Below are 16,829 nucleotides of genomic sequence, written 5' to 3'. Positions count from 1 at the left end.
TGTTCGTACAGAAAAACCTGGGGAAGCATTTCCTTTCTATCCAGTGAATTGGTGACACTATTCTGTTGCTGAGTATCTCATAGTGTTAGTGCCCTATTTGCATCCTAGTTTCTACTACTGTATTTTGTTGCTGTTTTTGTCTCTTAGCCCTCCCCCCACCCCACCCCCATCCCCATTTTAATAGTATTAGTGCTCTAAATAAAAACCTGGTTACATAATTTCAGTATATGCTCACATTGCTTCTCTGGCTCTTCCTTTTTCATTATAATACATCATTAAATATGTTATTTCCAAAATGTTTTCCTTATTATTTTCTACACATTCTATGTATTGTTTCTGAATTGAAGGATTAGAACCTAGAAAATGTATTGCAATGAAATAAAATATTAGGCTGCCTTTCTACGTATTTAAATCCTAATAGAAATATAGTGAAAATTTATAATAAATGTATTGACAATATATACTTATAATTTATAATATTACTGCATATATTCTTTTCATACCAAGATGTAGACTCCTTGAATACAAAGGAATTTTAATTAATCATAGTATCATTATCCTTAACAGCTAGAATAATTCTATGCACATTGTGGGAACTTGATAATTTTTTTTGCATGAATTAATAATGCGATGGCAGAATATTTCTGTTATGATTTCTCACAAAGTATAAAGCTAAGCAAACATTCTGTAAACCCCACTTTGGTAAGCTCTGAACAATATTCATGGTAAGTATTAGTTCCCATACATCTTTTCCCACATTACCTAATTCTGAACATTTCAGATTGAACAAGAACTCCAGGGATCAGTGTCATTTAATGATGTGACTGTGGGCTTCAGCCAGGAGGAATGGCAGCACCTGGACACTACTCAGAGGTCCCTGTATAGAGATGTGATGCTGGAGAACTATAGTAACCTGGTTTCAGTGGGTAAGATCTGTTTCCTATGTAATTACAAATCACATTCTTTACCTTTTTGATTATTGAAACATGCAGACACTCTATAGCGTTTAATGATATTTAAAATTGGGAGTCAGGAATTGGTATTTATTAATCCTTTTTGAGCATCAGAAAGATATTTATGTTCACATTTCCTGCGAAAGTTCCTATGGTGCCTTCAACGAACAGCTGCAGAAACTACCTTCTCCTTCAGAGACCCTAAAGTTTACACAGCCTGGCCCAAGTCCTAAATTATTTCTCTTTAACAGGTTATTGTGTTACAAAACCAGAGGTGATCTTCAGGTTGGAACAAGGAGAGGAACCATGGATACTGGAGGAAGAATTCCCAAACCAGAGCTTCCGAGGTGAGTTAATGCATACTGCACAGATAAACGTCAGGCTTAATATTTCTTTATGATTAATTCAGGAGATGACAACTTTGAAATATTCTTCATGAATATCTCTTTAGAGGCCTTAGCCTTTGGTAATGACCTAGATTACTAATTCCTAAATCACAGATATTAATCTCAGAAAAATGCCTTCCCATTGATTCATTTTTATAATATTTACATTATTACACATCTCTCCACAATTCAGTCTTTGTCCAGCTCACCTTTACTATTTTTATTTCTTAGTGATTCTTTGTTTTTCCAAACAATTTCAGTTGCCCATCTTACCTACATTGTCCTGCATTTTTGCTGATGTCAGGCCTCCATTCATACATTTATTTTTCATTAAGCAGATAATTTTTGAGCATGTTCTATATACCAGTCAGTTATTTAGAGGGGAAATTGTATTAGTCAGACAAAGGAGTGCTGATGCAAAGGACAAGAACTCTTGGCTTTTAATAAGGGTATTTATTTGGGGTAGAAGCTTACAGTTACCAGGTACTGAAGAGTCCAACTCAAGGTACCATAAGAAGTACTTTCTCGGACACAACCAATCCAATATCCACATAGAAGAGGTGGCATTGGATTGGGAAAAGTGGACATGGTGGCTGATGGGTATGGGGAAAGGCAGGAAGAGATGAGAGGTGAAGGCGTCTTTGGGACATGGAGCTGCCCTGGATGGTGCTTCAGGGGCAATCACCGGACATTGTAAATCCTCACAGGGCCCACTGGATGGAATGGAGGAGAGTATGGGCCATGATGTGGACCATTGACCATGAGGTGCAGAGGTGCCCAAAGATGTACTTACCAAATGCAATGGATGTGTCATGATGATTGGAACGAGTGTTGCTGGGGGGGGGGAGTGGTGGAGTGGGGGGGTGGGGTTGAATGGGACCTCATATATATTTTTTTAATGTAATATTATTACAAAGTCAATTAAAAAAATTTTTAAAAGATGCAAAAAAAGTAACTGGAAAACAAAACAAAACAAAACAAAAAAGAAGTACTTTCTCACCCAAAGTTTGTTGCCGTTTGTTGACACAAGATGGTGGGCCATCTCTGTGAGGGTTCAGCCTTCCTCCCTCTTAAGGCTCCATGGTCTAAGCTTCTTCTGATCTCAGCTGGTATATGGTATATGGCTTGTGTCTCTTTGTGGCTCAGCTGCTCAGGTCTCTTCACAAGGTCAGCTGTAGATTTTCAGGCTCATCTCTCTTCCCAGGGCCTCTGCCATATCTCATGAGCTGTCTCTTCCTGTGTTCTTCTTCTCTGTGTATTTACTTCCTGGGGCTCCAGCATCAAAACTCAAACTCTCACCGCTGCCATGTCCTTTTCTCTGTGGGTCCCTGCCCACCAAAGGGATGGGAATTCAACGTCCTACTGATGTGACCAAATCAAAGCCCTAATCATAATTGTATCAAGTAAAAGTGAAACCTCTGAATTTAATGCAATCTAATATGCCCAGAGGACTGGTTTATAAACACAATCCAATATCTATTTTTGGAATTCATAAACAATGTCAACTACTACAGATGTAGTAGTGAAGAAAATAATATCTCCAAATGAGCATTTACAAGTAGTATTAAACACAAAATCAAAATATTTATGTGTATTAAGTGTTCTGTGGTGATAAAAACTAACAAGGGAATTAAAGCAGGGTTAGATTGCATTACTTTAAGGAGAGTAGTCAGGGGAAGCCTTAACAACATCAACGTTAAAGCAGAAATATGAATGAAATGAGTGTGTGCGCTGTCTGGATTCTACCTGCAGCAGGAGTAACAGCAGCTGCTAAGCTCATGAGATAGGAATGTCCTTGATATTTTTGAGGAATAACAAAAAAAGGCACAATGGCTGGAGGAGAGTGCTTGACAGGAGGAGGGCAGGGAATGATGTCAGAGATTGTCTGAAAGATGAGCATATCGTAAACTTTATTAAGAAACTTAATTTTATACTTAATTTACTGATGTACTTTCAGCAAATGAATAACATCTGCTTTATATTTTTATAAGATCTTTTTCACCTTTATAGAGAAAAAATATTGGTAAGGGATGATAGGGAGCTCATTAGGAAACTATTGTAGTTTGCTTTATGGGTGATTATGGTAACTTAGACAAAATTGGAAGGCCTGGGAGTGATGAGAATTAAATATTTAAAGTAGGACAATAACGAAAGAACTAACATTTATGTCATCACAGTCCTGGAAGGGGATGAGAGTGGGACTGAAAAAATATTTGAAGAAATAATGGTTGAAAACCTCACAAATCTGTCAGAAGGCATAAATCTACACTTTCACGGAACTGAGCGAACTCCAAATAGGATAAACCAAAGAAATCCATGCCTAAGCTACCTCATAATTAAACTTCTGAAAATGAAAATAAAAGAAAAAATATTTTATATAAAGAAACACCAGTTTGAATGACAGCAAATTTCTCATCTGAAGCCATAGACACTATTGGTACAACATTTTTTCAAGTACCAAAGGAAAAGAAATATCAAACTAAAAGTCTGTATCCTGTGAAAATATATTCAGCAATGAAGGTGAAATAAAGATATTCTCAGACAAAAGAAAACTAAGAAAATTTTTTGCTAGCAAATCTACTCTTAAAGAATAACTAAAGGAAATTTTCTAAACAAAGAGGAAATGATAATAGAATAAGGCCTGGAACTTCAGAAAGTAAAGAAGAATATGAGAAGTGGTTTTAAAAAATCAGGGTAACTATAATAAAATATCGCCATGAATTTCTGAAACCAGTTTTGATGGTTGAAGTAAAATTTACAGTGCCATATGATATGGTGCTCTGTATGTAGAGGAAATACTTAAGACAATTATACTTAAAAAGTGGGAAGAGTAAAGGCACCTAAATGGAATTAAGGTTTCAACATTTCACTTGAAGTGGTAAAATGTTAATACCAGTAGATTGTGATAAATTACATACATACATTGTAATACCTAGAACAACCACTAAGAAAATTATACAAAGTGATATACTCAGAAACACTATAAATAAATCAAGATGAAACGTAAAACGTGTTCAAGTAACCAACAGTAAGGTAAGGAAAGAGGAATGGGTGAATGAGAAACGGAATTGGCAGGAAACAAAATGGCAGACCTAAGCCTAACATATCAATAATATCTTAAATATAAATTATCTAAATCCACCAATTAGCATACAGATTGGTGGATAATTCAACAGTATGTTATCTACAAGAAACTTAAATATAGCCACATAGGTAACTTAATAATAAAAGAAAGGAAAAGGATATTTCATACTAACATTAATCCAAATGAAGCAAGAATGGCCCTACTACTATCAGGTGATATACTCCAGAGCAAAGGAAATTACTAGAAATAATGGGAGAATTACATAATGATAATGGACTTAGTCCAACAAAAAGACAATGATCCAAAATGTGTCTACAACAAAAAACAGGACCTCAAAATACACAAAGCAAAACTTACAGAGCTGAAGGGAGAAATACATAAGTCCACAGTTATAGTTGAGGACTTCACATCACTCTGAACAATTGATAGAACTACTAGACAGAAAATTAGCTCGGATATAGAAGAATTGAACAGAATAATCAACCAAAAGAAACAAATAAATATTCATGGAACACTTTGCCCAGCAAGAGCAGGATAGGCATTCTTTTCAATTACCCATGCAACACATAGAAAGATAGACCATATCCTGGGCCAAGCAAATCTCAACAAATTTAAAATAATTGAAACCATACAGGGTATTTTCTCTGAATAAAATGGAATCAAAGTATGAATGAATAACAGAGAGACAAAAGGAAAATATCCAAATATTTGGAAATTGAACAACACACTTTACAATAATCCTGGGGTCAAAGAAAAAGTCTCACTGGAAATTTTTGGCCCAGTGGTTAGGGCGTCCACCTACCACATGGGAGGTCCGCAGTTTACACCCCAGGCCTCCTTGACCCATGTGGAGCTGGCCCACGCGCAGTGCTGATGCGCGCAAGGAGTGCCCTGCCACGCAGGAGTGTCCCCCGTGTAGGGGAGCCACACACACAAGGAGTGTGCCCCGAAAGGAGAGCCACCCAGTGTGAAAAAAGTGTAGCTTGCCCAAGAATGGTGCCGCACACATGGAGAGCTGACACAGCAAGATAACACAACAAAAAGAAACACAGATTCCCAGTGCCACTGATAAGGATAGAAGTAGTCACAGAAGAACACACAGCGAATGAACAGAGAGCAGACAACTGGGGGGGCGGGGGGGCGGGAAGGGGAGAGAAATAAAAAATAAATCTTTAAAGAAAGAAAAAAGGCATAGAAATGAATGAAATGTAAAGTATACCATATCAGTTTTGTGGGAAGCAATTAAAGCAGTGCTAATAGGGAAACATATAGCAGTAAGTGATAACATTAGAAAAGAAGAAGGGTCTCAAATCCATAATTAGCTTTCTACCTCAAGGAAGTAGAAAAGAGCAAAATGATCTAGAGCAAGCATAAGGAAGAAAATAACATGAGAGCAGAAGTCAGTGAAATTGAAGATAGGAAAAGAGTAGAGAAAATCAGTGAAACAAAATAGTTCTTTGGAAAAGGTCATTAAACTTGATAAACCTCTAGCAAGACTGACAAAAAGAAAAAGAAGGAAGACACATCACCAAAAAAATAGGATATGTCATTGCAGATCCAGTAGCCATTAATATCATAGTAAGAGAAACTGTCAACAACTCTGACAGTATAGAAGAAATAGACCAATTCCTTGGAAACGACAAACTACCAAGACTCAACTAAGATGACATGGATAATCTGAATGATCTTTTAATGATAAAGGAATTGAATTTTAATTTAGAAACTCCCCCAAAAGGGGTATCTGGGTCCACTGGTGAATTCTACCAGAAAATAAAAGAAGAGGGAAACTTCCCAATGCTTTTTAAAATGCTATTCCAAAGCCATACAAAGGCAGTTCAAAATAATAATAATACTAAAACTATAGACCTAAATTTCCCATAAATTTAGTACCAAAATTCTACAACATATTTGCAAATTTTAACCAACCTAGTTTAAAAAGAATTATACACCATGGCCAAGTGGAACTTATTCCCAGTAAGCAAGCATTGTTCAGTGTTTGAAAATCAATCCATGTAATCTACTATATCAGTAGGGTAAAGAAGAGAGATTACATGATGGTATCACTTGGTGTAGAAAATGTTTGGCAGAATCAAGCATCCGTCATGATAAAAGCTCTCACATACTGAGAATAGAGGGAATCTTCCAAAACTTGATGAAAGAACATCTACCAAAAAAGCCACTGAGAACATCATATTTAATGATAAAAGACTGAATGTTTTCCCCTAAGACTTAGAACAAAGCAAAGGTGTCCTATCATACCACTCATTACATAGTACTGGAAATTATAGCTAGCATAATAAAGCAAGAAAAAAACTCTATACAGATTGGAAGGAAAGGAAAACTATACCCATTTGCCATGACATGATTATATAACATAGGAATTTACAAAATAGAACTAATAAGTGATTTAGGCAAGATGAGTGCAAAAATATTAATCACATTGCTCTACACTGGACAATCAACATATGGAAACTGAAATTAGAAACACAATACCACTTGCAATCATACCATAGAAAGTGAAATACTGAGGTATAAATCAAACAAAATATGTACACCTTCTCTATACTGAATATTACAAAATGTTGATGAAAGAAATATAAGACCTAAACACATATTTGAGACCTTTCCTTTCTTCTTATGTTAGATTTAGTATTATAAATTTCCCTATCTTTTTCAACAAATGGTGATGGGAAAACTGGTTATCTACATGCAAAAAAATGAAAGTGGATCCCTTCTGCATAACTTACAAAAGTTATTAATGACTCAAAAATGGATCAGTGACCTAAATATAAGAGCTAAAACTATATAAAACTCTTAGAAAAAAATATAGGGAAATATCTTCAGGGCCTTATATTAGGCAAAAGCATTAACAACAAAAAAAATAAATTGAACATCATCAAAGTGAATTTCTTTTGCACATCTAAAGATATTAGCAAAAGAGTGAAAAAGCAAACCTACAGAATGGGAGAAAATATTTGAAAAGCATATATCTGATAAAAGTTTAATAGCCATTGTATATAAAGAAATGCTGGAACGCAACAAGTAAAAGCCAGCCAATTAATAAATAGGCAAATGACATGAATAGACATTTTTCCCCAAACAATAAGCACATGAAAAGATGCTCAACATTATTAGCTATTAGGGAAATGCAAATCAACACTACAACGAAATACCACTTCACTTGCATTGGAATGGCTGTTATTTAAAAATGGAAGATAATGGAGAAACGGAAACTTGAGTACATTGCTGGTGGAAATGTAAAATGGTGCTGTTGCTGTAGAAAACAGTTTGAAGATTCCTCAAAAGCTTAAACATAGAATTACCATATGACCTGCCAATCCTGCTTCTCACTATATATCCCAAGGAATTGAAAGCAAGGACTCACAGATGTTTCATAGCAACATTATTCACAATAGCTAAAAAGTGGAAGCAACCTAAATGTCCATTAGCAGATGAATAGATGAACAAAATGTGGTGTATATGTACAATGGAATATTACTTAACCTTAAAAAGTAATGAAGTTCTGATACATGCCACTGCATGGATGAACCATGAAGACATGTTGAGTGAAATATGTCAGACACAAAGAGACGGATTATAAAACAGCTAGAATATGAAAATTCCTAGAGACTGAAATTAGATTGATTACATGTTGCTCGGGGTGGGGGGAGGATGGGAGGAGGAATGTATAATGGGCATAATGTTTCTGTTTGGGGTGATGGAAACATTCTGGTAATGAATGGTGGTCAGGGTAGTGCAATTTTGTGAATGTGATTAATGCCACTGAACTGTAAATTGAATGTTTGGGAGTGGTTGAGATGGGAAATTTTATCTTATTTATGTATGTTCCCAAAAGTTTTAAAAACAGTACCTAAAGTGACGGTAATAATAAAATACCATATTTGATCCTGGACTGGATCTAATAATGGAGAAAGACTAAAAAGGACATTGGGCCATAATGTCTCCCTCCCCAAATTTAGTTTGAATGTTGGAATTATTGGCATCATCAAGAGAATATTGAGAGTTTGTTACTCAAATAAAGAAGATTTCTGGGGAAGGCAGGGAAAGGTCCCAAGCAAGTTTAAAAGAGCTTGAGAGAGAAGGAATGAGATTGGCTTTGCCTTTATTGTCATTAGGGATAAAATGAACCCCCATAGGAGCTAGGGCTTCTGTGCGTTGAACTTCCTTCCAACACCAAGAGAAGGAGCACCTGGGAGTTCTTACTGGTCTGTCAATATTTGGGGCAAAAGAGGAAGGCAGAAGCGTGGCACTTGAAATTTGTTAGGAGTCAAACATCAAAAATGCAGTTAGACCATTTGTTACAATATTGTATGATTCTAGGTCTTTGACATTCTTGAAATGACAAAATTATAGAGATGGAGAACACATTAGTGGTTCCAGGCATTAAGAAGATGATGGAGAAGGAGGTGGCTCTGGTTACAAAAGTGTAGCATGAGGGATTCTTGTGATGGAACTGTTTGTGTCCTGACTGTTGTGATCACATGTGAGAAAATTCTACCCACATATTATGCATATAAAACTTGTGAAATCCGAATAAGGCCAATTGAATAAATCAGTGTAAGATTTTAGTTGGTGTTATTATGCATTGGGGCAAAGTGGATGAGACATAAATGGTATCTTTCTGTTTTCACTGCATGTAAATCTACAGATTATCTCCAAATAAAATCTTTTAAAAGATGCTCACTTTATTAGGAAGTTTGGAATATCTTAGTCTTAATAGAGATAAATAGGAAAACATATCACATAGTATTTGTTGAAAAATTTGATCACACCTTCAAAACCAGAAATATATAGGTTCTCCAATATCACCAATTTTAAGAAGTATCATAGTGAATATTATGCCCATTACACAGACAAGAAAAAATAAGAAAGCATGACGATTAAAAAGCCAGATTGTAATTTTTTACAGATCTGATTGTCCACACAGACAAAAGAATCTCCACACAAGTGATTGAAGTTCATGCTCGTTTAGCAGGTGGTTGGCTGTAAGAACAATGTAGAATATCAATTGTGTCAGCTACAAAACAGCAAACAAATAGAAGAAAATTTCAAACAGCTTTATTTATTGTCACATACTGCACTTTTCCCTCATTTAAGTGTATACTTTAATCACTTGCGTGGTCATAGAATTGTGCAACCATCACTACGATAATTTTCAGAAGATTTTTATAGCTTTAAAAAGAAACCTGATACCCATTTCCATTCTCCTTTCCACCCATCCCCTGGGACCCTCTTAATCTATTTTCTATCTATATGGATTTTTACCTAGTCTGTATATTTCACATAAGTAGAATCATATAATATTTGGCCTTTTCTGCCTCAATTCTTTTACCTAGCATAACGTTTTCAAGCTTTTTCCAGGTAGAAGCATGTATCAGTATTTCACTCATTTTTATGGCTATATGGCCATATGGATATACAACACTTACCTGTTTATCTGTTGATGGGCATCCCCCCCACACACACACACTTTTTGACTATTATGATAAATAATACATACATTTTTATTTCTTTTTGGATATATACCCGGAAGTGGAATCCTTGGGCTATATTCTATATTTAACCTTTTCAGGGATTATCTGATTCTTTTCCAAAGCAATATTGTATATTCACACCAGCAGTGTATGAGGGTTCTAATTTCTCCACATCTGTTTTTTCAATTATGCCAATCCTAGTGGTTGTGCAGTGGTATCTTGAGGTTTTAATTTGCATTTCCCTAATGTTTAGCCATCTTTTAAAGTGCTTATTAGCCATTTATCTTTGGTGAAAATTCTATTCAGATTCATTGCCCATTTTTTAAAAATATACTGTTTTTTTTTTAGAGCAGTTTGAAACTTACAGGAAAATTGAGAAGATAGTACAGTTCCAAAATACCCATTACCTAATACCTTTATTATTAACATCTTGTAATAGTAAGGTACCTTTTGTATAATTACTGATACATTATTAATAAAGTCCATAGTTTTAGATTTTTCTAATTTTTTATTAATGTTCTTTTTTGTTCAAGGATCCCATCCAGTGTACCATACTGCATTTAGTCGTCATGTCTTTTTAAGCTCTTTGTAGCTGTAGCAGTTTCTGATACTTTATTTTCGATAACTTTGACAGTTTTGAGGAGTACTGGTCAGGTATATTTTAGGATGTCCCATTATTGGAATTTGTCTGATGCTTTTCTCAATAAAAGTGGAAATATCGGTTTTGAGGGAAGAAGGCCACAGATATAAAGTTCCACCATTTTCATCACATCAAACATACATACTATCAACATGGTTTATGACTGTTGATGTTGGCCTTGAATTCCTAGCTAAGTTAGTATTTTTTAGGTTTCTTCACTCTAAAATTTCTTTTTTCCAACTTCTGTACAAACACTAGAATGAAGTCACTCTGCAATCCATATCATAACAAGTAGGGAGTCCTGCTTCCCGTCCTTGATGGAAGAGTATACGCATATATTATTTGGAATTCTTCTGCATAGGAGTTTTGTCTCTTTTCCCCAGTTTATTTATTTCTTAGTCATTCATTTATATCCATATTGATTCATGGATATTTACTTTATACTTTGTGTTATAACCCAATATTTTTATATTTTGTTGGTTTGGATTGCACCAGCTTTGATTATTGGAAGCTCTTTCATGTGGCTTCTGTGATCCTTTGACATATCTCATAGTTTTTTTTTTTTCCGGAAGCATTTCCTCCATTTCTGGCATTGCAAGATGCTCCAGGCCCTTATATATTTCCTACCCCAGTTCTAGAATCAGTGATTTCTCCATGGAGCCCTGGTTCATTTTACTGGGGAATGAGAATAGAAACCAAGTTGTAGGTCCTAGATGTGTTTGTTATCACTAGGATGTTGTTGCCTTTAGGCCTTCTTGGCTAACAGAGCATGGGATTGTTTATGTTTTCACTAAACCCTGTGTATGCACATGTATTCGTCAGAGTTCTCTAGGGAAACAGAATCAACAAAAGATATCTGTCAATAGTATGTGATTTTATGAGTCTCACATGACCGTGGGGATGCACAAGTCCAGGTTCCGCAGGCAGGCTGCAACCAGGAGCTTCAGTGAAAGTGCAGTGAAGGTTCTTGATGAGATTGGAAGACATTGGCTGTCCAAAGACGAGCTGGGAAATTCTCACTTAATGCTGGAATCACTTCCCCTTTTAAGGTATTCAACTGATTGGTTAAGCATCACTCATTGCTGATGGCAGTCTCCCTGATTGATGTAATTATAATCACCTATCTGTGATTTACCACTGCAGTTAAGTCAATGGTGACCAAAGTCCATGAATGCCCTTGTAGTATAGTTAGCCCAGTGCTTGCGTGACCAAACAACTGGACACAATTACCTGGCTGAGTTGACACATTACTCTAACCATCACAACACATATCTGTAAATATTTCTATATGTAACCATGTCTATTTATATTAAGTAAAGCATAAAATCATACTGAAGTCTCCATCTCTAAATCCATTACCACATACATCATTCTAGCTTACTTTCTTTGTTTATCTGTAAACTCCCACTCCAGCAGTATGATTGCTAGACCTCACTCCCACCATGCACCATCCATTTCCTTGATTGTTCCATTCTAGTATACATGTAGAGCCGTATCAGATTTTTCAACCTGAACCCCCATGGTAAACAATTTTATCAGTTAGACTACAGTACTGTATGCAGTTCCTTTTATCTTGAGTCTTACAAGCTCTATTCATTTCCAAAGGTACTTAGGTCAACACCTCCCTCCCCCACCTGTCGTTTCCTTTTGCTGTGAATAATGTTGCCCAACCTTTTGTTTTTAGCCATTTTGAGTCATACTTATAAGTCTCTCTCTTCACTACAACATAGGTTTGGGTTATGTCTCTGACTCAATTTAAAAATCCATTTCATTAAATTGGCAAGTTGAGCCCATTCAGATTTATTGATATGACTGATACGTTTAGTCTTATATCTATCACACTGTTACATTTAATGACTGTATCATATTTACTGTATAGTTTTTTGGAAGATGCATAGAGATATTCAGATTTAGACCATTGCTGTTATTCATCTGCAACCTAGAAGCCAAATGTTTGGTTCTAATACCCAGTTTCCTGTCTTGTTCCATGCTAGGCTGGGCATTTTTGTTTCTTTGTTGTTGTTTTTCTCCCAAAAGCAAAGTATTAGAAAAACCACATACTTGGGATTATTTTCAGCTGTAGAGACTAATCAAGAAACCAAAAATTCAGCTACGACATACAACATAGGACATTTGTTACATAGGAGCTTTTCCAGAGGAAATGTATTAATATTTATATAGTAAGTTCAATTTTTTTTATTTCTAGGAGTCTGGAAAGATGATCGCCTGAAGGAGAGGAGGCAAGAAAACCAAGATAAATTTTTTTGGCAAGTTGTGTTCATCAATAATAATACTCTTACTAAGGAACGAGGTAATATAATAGGAAAACCATTTAATTTGGACAGAAATTTGTTTCCTTCAAGAAAAATACTCTGTCAGTGTGACTCATGTAGAATGAGTTTGAACTTTATTTCAGAATTCATTATCAATAAGAAGACCTATTTAGGAAAGAAATTTGATGAATTTAATGCATGTGGAAAACTGCTCCATATTAAACACGAGAAAACTCATATTAGAGAGGAAAGTGAATTTTTTCGAAATGGGAAAACCCTTAATCATAAGGATGACCCTAATCACCATGGAAAGATTCAACCTTTAGGCCAAAATTTTGAATATAATACATGTTGGGAAGCTGCCTATGAAAAAGCAGTATTTAGTACCCATAAAAGAGAAAACACAGAAGGGAATGACTGTAAATATAATGAACATGGGAGAACTTTCTATGACAATGCCTCTCACTTGTTCCATCTAATAGCTCCCTCAGGGGAAAATCACTTTGAATTTAGTGATTATGAGAAATCCTTATGTGTGAAGTCAACACTCTTGAAACATGGAGTATATATGAAACACTATGAATGTAATGAAAGTGGGAATAATTTCACTAAGAAGTTACACCTCTCACAACTTCAGAAAACTCATAAACGAGAGAAACACTTTGAATGTAATGAATGTGGGAAAGCTTTCTGGGAGAAGCCACACCTTACTCGACATCAGAGGGTACATAAAGGAGAGAAACGCTTTGAATGTAACGAATGTGGAAAAACTTTCTGGGAGAAATCAAATCTCATCAAACATCACAGATCACACACAGGAGAGAAACCCTATGAGTGCAATGCATGTGGGAAAGCCTTTAGCCACAAGTCAGCCCTTACATTACACCAGAGAACACATACAGGGGAGAAACCCTATCAATGTAATGTATGTGGGAAGACTTTTTACCAGAAGTCAGACCTCACTAAACATCAGAGAACACACACAGGGTTGAAACCCTATGAATGTTTTGAATGTGGAAAATCCTTCTGTATGAATTCACACCTTACTGTACATCAGAGAACTCACACAGGTGAGAAACCCTTTGAATGTTCTGAATGTGGGAAATCCTTTTGTCAGAAATCACATCTTACACAGCATCAGAGAACTCATATAGGGGATAAACCCTATGAATGTAATGCATGTGGGAAAACTTTCTACCACAAGTCAGTACTCACCAGGCATCAGATAATTCACACAGGTTTGAAACCTCATGAATGTTTTGAATGTGGGAAAACCTTCTGTTTGAAGTCAGACCTCACAGTACATCAGAGAACCCACACAGGGGAGAAACCCTTTGCATGTCCTGAATGTGGGAAATTCTTCAGCCATAAGTCAACTCTCTCTCAGCACTATAGGACACACACAGGGGAGAAACCCTATGAATGTAATGAATGTGGAAAAATCTTCTACAATAAATCATACTTAACTAAACACAATAGAACACATACAGGGGAGAAACCCTATGAATGCAACGAATGTGGAAAATCCTTTTGTCAGAAGTCGCAGCTCACTCAGCATCAGAGAATTCACATAGGGGAGAAACCCTATGAGTGTAGTGAATGTAGAAAGGCTTTTTGCCATAAGTCAGCTCTAATTGTACATCAGAGAACTCATACAGAAGAAAAGCCTTATAAATGTAATGAATGTGAAAAATCTTTTTGTGTTAAGTCAGGACTTGTTTTACATCAAAGAAAACACACAGGGGAGAAGCCTTATGAATGTAATGAATGTGGGAAATCCTTTAGTCACAAATCATCCCTCACAGTACATCAGAGAGCTCACACTGGAGAAAAATCTTGTGAATGCAGTGAATGCGGAAAAATCTTCTATCGTAAATCAGACCTTGCTAAACATCAAAGATCACACACAGGGGAGAAACCCTATGAATGTAACACATGTGGAAAAACCTTTTCTCAGAAGTCAAACCTCATTGTACATCAGAGAACCCACACAGGAGAAAAATTGTATGAATGAAATGAATAATGTTAGTGTTTAGCCAGATGTCTGCCTCCACTAAACTTCAGAGGATTCATTTTAAAGGAAAAGCCCTAGTGACATCCTGAATGTTCAGTAACTTTCATCTGCAAACTGGCCTTGTTTTCACTTCTAAGTAATAATAGGGGAGAAACCCATAGATAGCAACAAATATAGGACAGCCTTGGTAAGAAGTGATATTCAATGAAAGTGAGATAATTCATAGTGTTTTAACCTTACAAATTTTTTGAGTTTGTAAAGGTTTTCAGCAAAAATTCAAACTAGACTATGTCAGAATTTATTCATCCGAGAAGAAATCTGCCAGTTAAAGAAATAAAGATTTAAAATTATTTTTAGAAATAATGTACTATTAGACGTTGTGTTTCAGATTTGGTGACATAATTGACTTTAGAAAGTGTAACAAGTAATTTATAGATATTTATTGTGAAATATAAACTTTAAAAATGTTTTTTAAAAAAAGGAGTCACAAGAACTTACAATAACAGTACAAAAAATTTCTGTATGCCCTTCACCAAGCTTCCTCTAATGATAATGTCTTATAGTATCTCAGAAACAAGAAATTGGTATTAATACTTATTAACTCAGATATAGACTTTATTTGGATATCATCAGTTTTTACATCTACTCTGTAGTTCTGTGAAATTTTGTCATGTGTACATTCAAGTATCTGCACATTTAGAATACAGAACCAAAAACTACTTCTGAAATCGGTATTCCATCAGATTTCTATCACAAGGAGCTCCCTTGTGTTACTCCTTAATAATTACATCCTTCCTCCAACCCTAACTCCTGGCAACCATTTAATATCAGTCTTTTAAAAGCATAGATAAATTGAATCATCAGGGGAACAGCATTCATTTTAGATGTGAGGTATCTCTTTTACGTATATACATAAAGGTATAGGACTTTAATGTATGTACAGGTGGTACATAATACAAACTGTATGTGTTTCTTGAGCATAACTGAACGTAACATAATTGTGACTAGGTAGTAGGTATTCCTAGTTTAGTAGTTACAACATTGGGCCTATGCTCAATATATCTGGGACTTGGAGCAGTGGTTTAAATGGAGGCCCACAAAGCTAATGACTAAGCATTTAAAAGTTTTGACTAATTAAAATATGAAATTGTAAATAAAATATATTCTGTGCATGGGGAAATGTGGCCCCTTGCCCCCTTGCCCCATTTTTCTTCCTACCCCGTGGTTCATCCCAAGCCATGAGGTGCCTTGAGTGTAAATATGTGGATCCTTCAACTTTCTGCCTAAATTTTGCTTAAACCCTCTGTAAGCAACTGCCCTCCAAAATGCGATTCAGGGGAGATATCCACCCACACAGACTAGATGAGGACTGAAGGCTCTTTGGTGTGGGAATTAGGGGTTCCTAATCTGGATTTCCTATTAAAGAATCTGGACACTCAAAGACTTTTGACTGTATGAGAAGGATGGATCAGGCTGGAACAGGGCTAGGACTGAGCTGGTGTTTGGCTCCTATTGACAGTCTAAAAGCGGTATATTATATTACATGATATCAGTATTTTCTGAGCTGACTATCAGCAGTGCCTCATTATATCCTAATAGTACAGTATACCTTTTATGTATAATAATCTTTGAATGTTTAAAGTACTGTACCTTATTTCTTTTATCCTCCTGTTTTCTTGGCATTTATACATGGATATGACATGTTACTGAATTTTACTTCAATAAAAAAGGGAAATAATGTTTTCATAAAGTTTCAACTGCCTCATTGTCAAAGGATATTTAATATAATCAGGTATGCATTTATTAACACTAAAAGTTCAGTTAATTTGAGAAAGTAGCTATGAAGAGTAGCACTTAACTGCATTCTAACCAATAAAATACAGTGCTGTAAAAAGAAAATATGGGTATTGAACCTACACTTGATATATGGGTTCCTAAATGTGTGAGTGTACGGGTGTATATGATCTGCCTATGTCTTTCTAG

General features: G+C 35.7%; 1 protein-coding gene across 5 annotated transcripts in view; it reads left to right on the top strand.

Moving 5' to 3' along the window:
- Nucleotides 1-16,596, top strand: part of LOC101444016 (zinc finger protein 33B-like) — a 35,767-nt gene extending 19,171 nt beyond the window's left edge. For all 5 annotated transcript variants that reach the window (XM_012528550.3, XM_058294959.1, XM_071214501.1 and 2 more), the window contains 3 exons: nucleotides 782-926; nucleotides 1,205-1,300; nucleotides 12,766-16,596. In XM_012528550.3, the coding sequence (XP_012384004.1) occupies nucleotides 782-926; nucleotides 1,205-1,300; nucleotides 12,766-14,846 (2,322 nt within the window). In that variant the 3' untranslated portion in view covers nucleotides 14,847-16,596. The remainder of the gene's footprint in view (nucleotides 1-781; nucleotides 927-1,204; nucleotides 1,301-12,765) is intronic.
- Nucleotides 16,597-16,829: the final 233 nt, after the last annotated feature.

This window comes from Dasypus novemcinctus, chromosome 4, assembly GCF_030445035.2.
Source record: "Dasypus novemcinctus isolate mDasNov1 chromosome 4, mDasNov1.1.hap2, whole genome shotgun sequence".
Taxonomy (NCBI): domain Eukaryota; kingdom Metazoa; phylum Chordata; class Mammalia; order Cingulata; family Dasypodidae; genus Dasypus; species Dasypus novemcinctus.
The sequence above is the reverse complement of the archived record's forward strand: the minus strand, read 5'-3'. Positions and strand labels throughout refer to the sequence as shown.